At 50.1% G+C, this 10,360-nt stretch overlaps 1 protein-coding gene across 1 annotated transcript; it reads right to left on the bottom strand.

The window, feature by feature from the left end:
* Nucleotides 1-4,948: 4,948 nt before the first annotated feature.
* ZNF212 (zinc finger protein 212) lies at nucleotides 4,949-10,344 on the bottom strand. The gene is made up of 5 exons (XM_006887279.1): nucleotides 10,291-10,344; nucleotides 9,039-9,428; nucleotides 8,793-8,919; nucleotides 6,400-6,489; nucleotides 4,949-5,811 (listed from the first exon to the last, which is right to left on the bottom strand). Exons 1-5 carry the CDS (start codon nucleotides 10,342-10,344, stop codon nucleotides 4,949-4,951), a joined length of 1,524 nt encoding a protein of 507 aa, XP_006887341.1.
* Between the last annotated feature and the right edge of the window lie 16 nt (nucleotides 10,345-10,360).

The following is a 10,360-nucleotide window of genomic DNA, read 5'->3' as shown; positions in this document are numbered from 1 at the left end:
CCTTTAAGCGGAGCCGCGGCCGCGGACAGCGCCCCCTGCGGCCGGAAGGACCACATCGACGTCCGCCTGCCCGCCCGGCCGGGCCCCTCTCGGTCCGAGCGCGCCCGCTCCGGGTCCCCAACCTTGAGCCGTCGGGTCCTGGAAGGTCCACGTCCCACGCCGGCTCCGTGGTCCAGGACCTCGGCCCCAGGACCTGCGCCGGGCACAGCTGGCCGCCGGTCGGCCCGAGGCACAGCGGCCTTGTGCGCTTTGCAGGGAAGGCAGGGACCGCGGGCCGGGCCGGTGAAGGCCGAACCCCACGGCCCCCATTCCCGTTCGCCCCGGCCAAGGCTCCAAAGGTGGCGGGAAAGAGATGGTGGAGGTGGGGGTGTGTGTGAACCAGACAGACAGGTCTCATTTCCTGGGACCACCACTTATTAGGAAAGGGAAGGTCTCCTCCTGCCAGGGGCCATCTGTCGGCCACTGGAGACCGGGAAGGCCACCTGTAGACCCGGAAGGGGCCCACCTCCTTAAATCAGGACCCAGGCACCCTCGGGAAAGCCAAGACGAATCCTTGGTTCGCAGTCTTTTCTGCATTTCCACCCCACGTGCTGTCCTCGCTCTGCAGAGTGGCAGCTATTGCTCCCTTGTGTGTAACCCGTTTGCAAAACATTTGTGCAAAAGATTAATCCAAGCAGCAAAAGTGTGCTCAGTTAACAATAAGTGATCTCTCCAAGTTGTGTGCATCCTCTATATTCTGGAGCAAGGTTACTTTTTATTAACAAGAAATCAATACATGGCATTACATATGGCAATATTTATTGTAAATCCCTTCTTGAATTAACGCTGCATCATAAAGCTTGCAAATGTGTTGAAGACATTAAATGCACTTGCTCGCAGGATCCAGTCAGGGGTCAGTCCAGTCTATGAAGGACAGTAACAGATCAGCAAGTTGTAATGAGAGTGGGTTCTAATAGTTTCCAGGAGACATGATCTCCCGGCATGAAGACAACGATTTAAAATTATTTAGCAGGCTCCAACAGGTTCTTTCATATTGATTTTACAATTAAAGAAACCTTTCTGCCCCATTGTTCAGCCCAGTACTTTGGTGGGTCAGGAGAAGTTCTGACAAATTGAACTGACCTTCATCATGGTGACAGTTCAGAGCCCCAGAGCCTGCAGACTCCAGTGAACTGACCTCCCGTGGGGGTCCTGGCAGGTCCCCCTGGGAAACAGCTGCTCATCAGCCTCCACTGCAGGGTACAGGAAGGTACAGGTATTCAAGTACCCTTGTCCCCTACCATAGGGACCTCACCAGGACAGGGGAGCTGAGAGACTTGCTGCAGCCCCTGCACCTGTCCATCCAGGTAAGTGGTCTGGGTTAGATGGTGGGCTGTACAGAACCGTAATGACGGCAGGAAAGTTTGGGGGTGGGGGAAGTACTGGTAGGAGGAGACCAGAAAGAAAAGAACCAAACTACCTTTCCCCAGGAGCTGCCCACCTCTGACAACACTGCATCCCTAACCTGTGAATGCCCAGCAGGCTTGTCCATCCCACAGACCACTTTGGTATGTGGAGGCTGGTGTGAGTGAGAGCGAGATGGGGCCCTGCCCTCAGGAGCAGCATCTCCTGGACCCTGCCTGGGGAATTGAGTCTGTACTGCACTCTTCTGTGGTTGGACATATGCTCACACTTTTTCTTTGATCTCCCTGAGAAACCTTCCAGCTTAGTTCCTGTCCCAGAGAAAAGCATTACCCCTCCCTAGTTTAATACTGCCGCAAATGACGGCAAAAAAAAAGTGTTTTAAGCACGGTCGTCAATTTAAGTGTGCAGCAACGTATTAATGCTCTTCTGTGCCGTTTATGGTCTCTGAAAATCCACTGGAGGGTCAGCTAGGAGTCAGTTCTTACTAAATTAATATTCCCAGGTCACTCTCATGCTGGAGATTCCTCAGCTGTTACCAATCAAGATCCAAAACCCTTCACCCCACATTTTCCTCCCTGCTTCTCATACCCCACCGTCTAAAGCACACTGCTTCTTTCTCTTTACAAACTTACTAAAAGGATTATAATATCCTTTTCTTCCTTAAAAGGCCCAGAAGTGTCAAACTGCTTATTATGTCAGATTGCTAATCTTTTTAATGTGTCTGCAGCTTGAACCCACCAGTTGCTCTGAGGCCGAAAGTTTTAGTATTTACAGCCTCAGATGTGCAACGGAGGGTCACTCAATCAGAACAGGCTCCATGACAGTAGGAACCGCTTAATATTTTCTTTATATTTGGACATCACAGAGAATTCCCTTATAACCCTGAGCCGGAGCATCTTGGGTGTGACACAGGCCTCTCTGAGTTGAATCCCTTCACTAGCCGTGAGCTCACTCTGTGCCTGCTCTGCACGGCCACCCTGTGGTTAGGTGTCGTTGAGTCCAGTATGAATCACAGTGACATATGAACAACAGATCTGGACCTTGCCCTCTCCTGTGCCATCCTCATGATCTTGGACATGCTTGAGCGCCTTGTTATCACTGGGTCAGTACACCTTGTTGAGGGTCTTCCTTGCTTTTTTTCCTCTCAGGTCTTGTTAAGGTGGACATGGGGTATCTGTAAGCAAGTAGACTAGGATGTTGCTGGAGTCACAGGGAGAAGAGATCCGACAGATCGGAACCCAACTGGAGCAAAGATCTGCCTGTTCACAATTTGTATCTCAAAATATTTAGAAGTGCCAGCTTGGGTGATCACCACCACTAGGGAGGCATCACTTCTCACAGTAACCAACCAATGTATAAAATGCAAACAGCAGCATTTACCCAGAGAGAAAGACCTGGAGGCAGGAAGGGTCAGGACGGAAGGGTTAATGGAGATCAGCACTACTGCAAGGATATGGGAAACAAGCAATTACCCTGTGGGGACTTTATGGATGTTATAAAACAAACTGTGTGTAAATAGAAGGGTGAAAAACCAATCAGCTTTGTAAATTTCCATTCAAAATGCAACCCTTACAAAAATACAAACACACACACACACACACACACACACACACACACCCCAAACCCCAAAGAGCTTTAAGGCTTCTCTGATAATGCAAAACAACAAAACCAAAAAAGATATGGTATCCAAAAAAAAGGAGTTCTGGTAGCCTAGTGGCAAGAAGCTGTGCTGCAGTCCTGAAGCCACACAGTTCGAGGCCACCAGTTGCTCTATGGTAGAAGGATGGGCAATCCCCTCCCATGTGATTAACTGCCTCTGAAAACCCCACTGAAACCCCACTGGAGGCTCAGCTTTGGGTTGGTCCTGACTCTATGGTACACATGGAAAAAAATGCAAAACACCTCATTAATAATTTATACTGATTGCATGACAAAATGTATTTTGGACACATTGAGGTAATACAGAAGTGCTGCATGTGCCAGTGTCTTAACAAGAGCCAGTCTGTTTGCTGAAGCAACAAGGTACAGAGGATCTTTCTAAGAAGCATCCTATGAGCTGGGCAGGCGGGTGTTTGTGGGAGAGGGAAGCCTGGCTCAGGGAGCAAGCCAGACAGAGATCAGTCAGGAGACAGCGAGCTTATCAGGACATCCATTTGCAGTTGTGTTCTAGGACAGTAACTACCAGTAACTCTGGTAATCTGTAAAAGATGCCGCTGAGTAGTCTGAGGCAATGAAGACCCTCACTGAGGGACAGCAGAGCAAGGCAGGGCAGACAAGTCACAAACCCTTTCATTCTTTGATTGCAGAAAGCTGCTAACTAGCCCACAGGAAGCTCTAGTGGGCTAGTGGCTAAGGAAATGTGCTGCCAGTCCAAAAGCTGGCAGTTCAAATCCACCCTGAAAACAAGTGGCAGCTTTGAAGTGGGGTCAGGGATAAGCTGAGAGGACTGGCCTGGACTGACAAGTGGGATGTGGATGGCCAGTCTACACCCTAGAGCTGGCCCAGGGCCCCTGCTGTACATTTTATCCCTTTCAGCCCTACAGGACCCTCTGGCCTGTAGTGGCTGTAGCAAGCCCTCAAGCGCACAGATGTCAGTGATGGACCTTCTCCTTTCTCGTGTCGGTGGCTTGTGCCTATCAGTCCACACACACCTCTAACTGCTCCTGTGTCCTGACCCACCATAGTCACCACTCTGCAAAAGACACAGAGGCTGTCATAAACACCCTCCTCTGACGGCCCCAGGACAGCACCTGTGGGAATGCAGAACACGAGTGTGCCTGTTTTTCTAGTAATATTTTATTCTAGGCCACTGTCAATCACAAGGAGACATCACCAAGACATCAGAGCTGATCCCATTCACAGCCCTCACCCCACCCTCTTCCTGGAAACTACCTCAGTGCACAGTCACAGAGAAGCAGGGGCGCAGTCTGTGGTGCCTGGAGCAGAACAGAAGCAGGCTTCTTCTGCCTGGAGTCTCCAGACAGGGTGGGCCGAGGAAGCAGTGTGGAGCCACCTCCTTTCATCCTCTGAAAGGACAGGTGTTTGCTGCACTGTCCTGCTCTCTGCCCTCATGAGGGCTTCAGAGACACAAAAACTATTCCCTTCCCTAGGGCAGGACCAGTCCCTGTGTTGGATAAACAATGACAACTCTGAAATCTAAAAACAAGTGTTGGCCTCTATATTTAAAAATTAGCAAAAATCTGACTCCAAAAGGTCCTTTAGAGCAATGTAGTGTGAGCTGTCACTAGGTCACTTCTATGTGTTAGGGACAAATGGGCCACAGAGGTGGAGGGGCTCTTCCATAAAGCGGTGGCCGTCTGGTCCCCTTGACCCTGACCTGAAGACCTGGCCTTGAGGTAACCCCAGGAGAGCCACCTCAGTAGCAGACAGGCAGCAGAGGCCTGGCCCGGGGGCCTGCAGGCCAACCACTGGCGACTGGGCCTGTCCCTCAACCCCAGGGCAAGGGCAACACTTGCCTCCACAGCCACTGTCTTAGGGACCAGAGCACGCCCCCCGCCCCCCCGGCAGCGAGGGGCCGGTGCCCTTAGAGCAGGCCCTGGGGCCTCCCGGGCTCAAGGTTTGGCCCGCTGCGCTTGCGCTGGTGGGTCTTCTGGTGCTGCAAGAGATGCTGCTTCTGCACAAAGCTCTTGTCACACTCAGGGCAGCGGTAGGGCCGCTCACCCGTGTGAATGCGCTGGTGCCGCACAAGGTCAGACGGGTGGCTGAAGCTCTTGCCACAGTAGCCACAGATGAGAGCACTCCGGCTCTTCCTCCAGGGGATGTGGCCAGGCAGGGCTACCAGGCTGTTGGGCGAGAATCTCTCCTGGGCGTGTGGGCCAGCTACAGGTCCCTCCTGCAGGTGGCAGCGCTGGTGGGTGGTCAGGCTCACCTGGCAACTGAAGCTCTTCAGACACACAGCACACTGGTGTAGCCGGCCCTTCCTGGCCTGGGGTTTGAGCCGAGGCCGGGACCGCAGGTTCTCTCCAGGTTCTGGGTCTGTGTGAGACATCCATTCCGAGTGGGTCCTCTGGTGCACAGACAGCTGCTGTTTGCTGCGGAAGGTGACCCCACACTCCAAGCACCCCAAGGGACTGGCCAAATCCCTCTGCAGTTGTAGGCCCAGACCTGCTTCCTGACCCATGTGCACCCGCCTACTGGACGTTTGCTTCCGGCGGCCCCCCAGAATTCGGCCACTGCTGGCATCTCTACCGGTCTCAGCAGGATCCTCTGGGTCCAAGCCCGCTGGGCTTGACTCCACAAAGGCAGAGCTGTCCTGACCATCCCAGAAGGCTGCCTGCTCCGGATGCAAGAGTGTCTGCTCTTCTGCTGTGCCTGGGATCTCTCCAGAAACATCGTCTAAGCCTTCCTGCTCATACTGCACCTCCTGTTTGATCACGACTCTGTCTGCTGCAAAGAAAAGACCAGATGAGAAGGTGAGCTCCAACACCACTGGTCTCTGGAGGGAGCAGGGAGCTCTTAGAAGAGTTCAAAGCACCAAGGACGGGGGTCAGGACAGCATGGGGAAAGCTGACCAGGCAGACTCAATAATTAGAGCTGTATTCACAAAGACTTTGTGACAGGAGTCTGAAGATACTCTTCTAGAACAACGTTATAAATGACAACTTCCAAGGTACTTAATCCCTGTGGAAAATGTCCCAATTTCTCTATAATGCAAAACTTAAATGAAGTGGAAAGTGTTAATAAGTTTGACTACCAACAAAAAAGAAACTTCTCTCTTAACAATACATTCTCTTCTTGATTCCCACCCTGTCAACATCACTCTTGGGGATCTGAGTCACCAGCTCTCAGTGTCCAGCAGCTCTGAGACTTGTCACATGCACAGGACACTGTGACAAAGTTAAGCAGTGGTAAGAAGTTAAGACAGGTAAACTAGTGACCACAATGTCACACTCACGTCTGGTAGTGTAGCCGAGACAGAGCTTACTGGAGGTTGTGAGGGGTAGAGCAGGAGGGGAATATTCTGGAGCCACTCACCTGGGTGGGCACTGCCAGGACCTTCCTCCTCCAAGCCACCTAGCATCTCTGTACCCAGCTCTGCTTCTCCTTCAGGCTGGCCAAGAACCTCTGGGAGGAAACAACATGATCTGATTCTAGAAACTGACTGAGCATGGTGAGCAGTGCCAGTCAGTACATGCTCCCTCAGTGACCACGGTCACTCGGTGACTACTGTTTGTCAGGGGTGCTCACTTAGTGTCCAGGGTGAGTGTCAGGGCATTTTCACTGTCTGTCAGGCGTCAGTATATGCTGACAGACCAGTGTTAGGGGTCAGGGGTCAGTACTCATTAGTGCTCACTGACAGACTGCTGTCAGTATAAATACATGCTCAGTGGTCAGTCCCAGGGATTAGCAGTCGGTTTATGCTTGCCGACAGACTAGTATCACAGGTCAGTATGTATTCACTGACTGGCATCAGGGTCCATATGGGCTTGCTGACTGACCAGTGTCAGGGTCAGTATGTGCTCACTTAGTGACCAGTGTTTTTGTCTGTGTGTACTTTCTGAATGACTGTTGTTAGGGGTAAATACTAAAGTCCAGTAATCAAAGCTGCTGCCCTCACTACTTTTCCCTGATGAATTAGCACAATTAGAAACAGTTAGTTTTCGTCAAGTGGTCATCACCCTCTGTCTTTGCTCTTTCACCCACCAAAACCCCAGAACCTCCGCAGCCCAAGTCTGCTGTTGTGCACATGTCATCAATGTGAAGTGCTTCTCGAAGGGACCCAGCTCTGTCCTGCAGAATGAATTCAGAACCTTAACCCAACATTTAAAAGAGCCAGGCATGAAGGAACCATCCAGTCCAGGGCAGGCCAAACGCTTTTAGGCTCCTCAGCCAGTCTGCTCCTGAAATACTGACCTTTCTGCTATTATCCCATGGATCTGAGCTGAAAAGATGTTCTCAAATAAACAAAATGTTCACTGTGTAATAATTACTACATAACTACATGAATATCATAGCTGTTCAGTGGCACTTGGAACCAGCATGATGAAACACAAGACCATGTGACTGACTGCAATTCAGTCAAATGCAAAGAAATCCCTAAGCCAGGTATTAACAACAGTCTGAGGAGCCAGCGTTACTTCAGGTGTGTGACAACACACGCACCGGACGTGTTCACTCAGTGTTACCAAAGGCTATGATCCAGAGGAATACTGGCTGCAGCAGTTCCTTTAGGGGCCCTTTGCTAGGTTCTCAACTGCTCAACAGCTGTTTCCTTTGCCCTACTTCTCTGGAAAAAAACACCTAGGGGCCCTCTCAAGTTGCTTTCTGCCTGAGCGGGTGACTCTCTCCCTGGGAAGTTCTTTAAGACCTGTGTTGAGTGACATCTCTTGGGCTGAGAATCTCTGAAGAGATCAAGGGAATTGGAAGGTTATTGCTGGGAGGACTTAAAAAAACAAAAAAGGCAAACACAAAAGAAAGTAAAACATAACTCACTGCTGTTGAATGGGAAGAGACTAACAGCTGACCCTCCAGTAGGTTTTCAGAGGCTATAACCTGCATGTGAGGAGAGAGTACATCACTCTCCCATGGAGGAGATGGTGACAAGGAGGGAAGCCTAACTTCCAAGAAGCTAGGCTCAGGAGAATGTGGTCAGGGTTCCTGTGAGGGGAACCTCCTAGAAGAGCAGTAGGAAGGGTCCAGGGCTACAAAGGGAAGGCAGTGAACTGCCCAGAAGCGGTCCACGGCAGCACATCAGCAGAGAACTGGTGAGGAGGAGTCTGGAAAGCTGCTGCTAGGAAAGCAGCTAAGAGAGCTTTCCAAAACTGCCCCATGCTGCAGACAGCCTGAAAGCAGGGCCTGCATGGAGGAGAGGCAGGACCTACACAGCTGAGAGCACCAGGAGGGCTGCCTTGGTGTTTCCTGCACTGAGGAAGGAATACACATTCCACTTCAGAGTCTTCCTGACTTCTTGATCCTCAGTGCAAACTGAAGCCAGTTACAAGAATATACCACACAACTGTATGACCTGTGTCTAGGTGGCTGCTCTAAATGAATTATCAAAGCAAACAGAGAAGTAGAGCAGGGCATGGCTGGTGTCGGAAACGATGACCGTGGACAGCAGACGTGTGCCTGACCTCCACCTGACAGAAAACAGCTTTGTGCCAATGATTCTTTTTTTTCCTTCCCCACCCCCAGTGATTCTTATCTCTCAAGAATCTAGGTGACTCCATACACTGCATCTCAAACCCAAAAGATATAAAAACCCGTGAGACCTCCTCAAACATCTCTGAAATGGGAAGTGATGCCCATTCTCAACTCCATATAGGACAACTGAGAACCACTGGGACTTGAGATTGTAGGAACCTAGGTGATGAGTCACAGACCAGGAATGTTAATACCGGCTGAAGGAAAATTCTGAGAACACTTACTCAGAGAGACTAGAGTCTCATAGTTGCTCTTCATCACATTGTGGTACACCTCCCTCTGCCAGTCTTCAAGGTTCTCCCACTCCTGCTCTGAGAGACAGATCCCATCATCCTCTAACGAGCCGGACACCTGGAATTGTAGACACTACATGGTGAGGGCCTCCAAGTGTGGCCAGGAAGGAAAGGCAGCTAGTGGCTTAAGTGAAAAGGCTAGTCTCCCTTGATGGCCTTTAAAACTCACAAACTGACCTTGGGCACCTCGCCCTTGCTGCCCGGGGGCAGCCGCAGGACCCAGAAGTTCCTGTTGCGGAGCAGGTTCTCCATGTTCTCCAGCCGCCGCTGCAGCAGCCCGTACTCCTGCAGCAGCGTCCCCAGCACGGCCCACTTGCCCTCCAGCTGGTTGCCGAACTCCACAGCCATCTTCTCACAATCGGCCAGCTTCTTCTCAGCCGTCCCTGCACGCCCCTCCAGGGTCTGCAGTCGGACAGCCTGCGACTCCATCTTCTTCTCCACAGCCTGGACAGCAGCCACTACAGTCCACAGGGAGATTTCTGTAGTCTGCAGATAGGAGCTGTCTTCTATTTCTGGTGAAGGAAGTGTCGAAGAACTCAGAGGTGTGGAGCGACGTTTTCTCTTGTGCTGTGAAAAACACAGAGTCAGCCTGACAGTTATCTACAAATGTGGAGGAAACAAAACAATGCTGACATCCTAAAATGCTGATATGCTCCAACTTGTCATTTTCTGGGTCCTTTTTATTAACAGTTAATCCTCCTTTTAAAATGTATTCTTTTTTAAAATTTTGATACCAAAACTACACATGGACGTTGTGTTAACTTCAGAAAATACTGAAATATAGGAAATAAATATGCAAAATACTACCAGCCAGAAATAGTGTTATTTCCTATCATATCTGTCTTTTATTTTAACAAGACTGAAATCGGATTGTATATAATGTTGCTACCTGCTTCTACACTCAGTATTTTTATTAACATCTTTCCACGCCAGTGTTCACTTTGCAAAACAAATTTCTACTTATTATTTTAAGAGTATTTAGAATTTTGCTACAATAAACAACGTACTTTACATCCTCTCTTCCTTCCAGTCCTGCTAACTGTAAAATAGACTTGATCTTGAACAACCTCTCAACAGCTTCTTGGAAAGGAGGGACGATTCTCAGTACAGTTCACAGGACTGTACTTTAGACCTAACAGGTGGTTCAAGGACACATTAAATTCCCCAAGAACTTCTCTGACCTGACCATCTCCTTCTAAGTCTCATTTTCAGGGTCTATTCCTTCTGTAGGAGAGCTGCTGTAATGGAAGTTCAATGCTGTTAACACCAACACTTAGTCTCCTAAGGAACGAAAGCAACTTTCTGGGGTGCTGGAAACATTATCTTGGTGATGGTGGTGACTAAGCATTACTCAAAGCTGCTACCTCACTTCATCTCCCACTTTAATCGTAAATCTCCTTTCTCTGTGTTTCTCTATGTGGCACCATACCGCTGACACTGCCTCTTCTAAGCACAGTGAGGACATGGGGCAGACAGGAACCATCTCTGAAAGAGCTTCT

This window comes from Elephantulus edwardii, unplaced genomic scaffold (genome assembly GCF_000299155.1).
Source record: "Elephantulus edwardii isolate Elephantulus edwardi_28Jun2011 unplaced genomic scaffold, EleEdw1.0 scaffold00055, whole genome shotgun sequence".
NCBI classification, from domain to species: Eukaryota; Metazoa; Chordata; class Mammalia; order Macroscelidea; family Macroscelididae; genus Elephantulus; species Elephantulus edwardii.
This window is presented reverse-complemented; position numbering and strand designations above follow the sequence as displayed.

What these genes read in the sequence shown, in the direction of transcription:
- ZNF212 (XM_006887279.1), bottom strand. Translation starts at nt 10,344, where the DNA reads ATGGTTCCTGTCTGCCCCATGTCCTCACTGTGCTTAGAAGAGGCAGTG. An exon ending in TGAGACTCTAGTCTCTCTGA is followed by an intron (nt 6,490 to 8,792) that starts GTAAGTGTTCTC and finishes GTTTCCTCCCAG; the next exon opens with AGGTTCTTGGCCAGCCTGAA. An exon ending in TCCTGGCAGTGCCCACCCAG is followed by an intron (nt 5,812 to 6,399) that starts GTGAGTGGCTCC and finishes TTTTCTTTGCAG; the next exon opens with CAGACAGAGTCGTGATCAAA.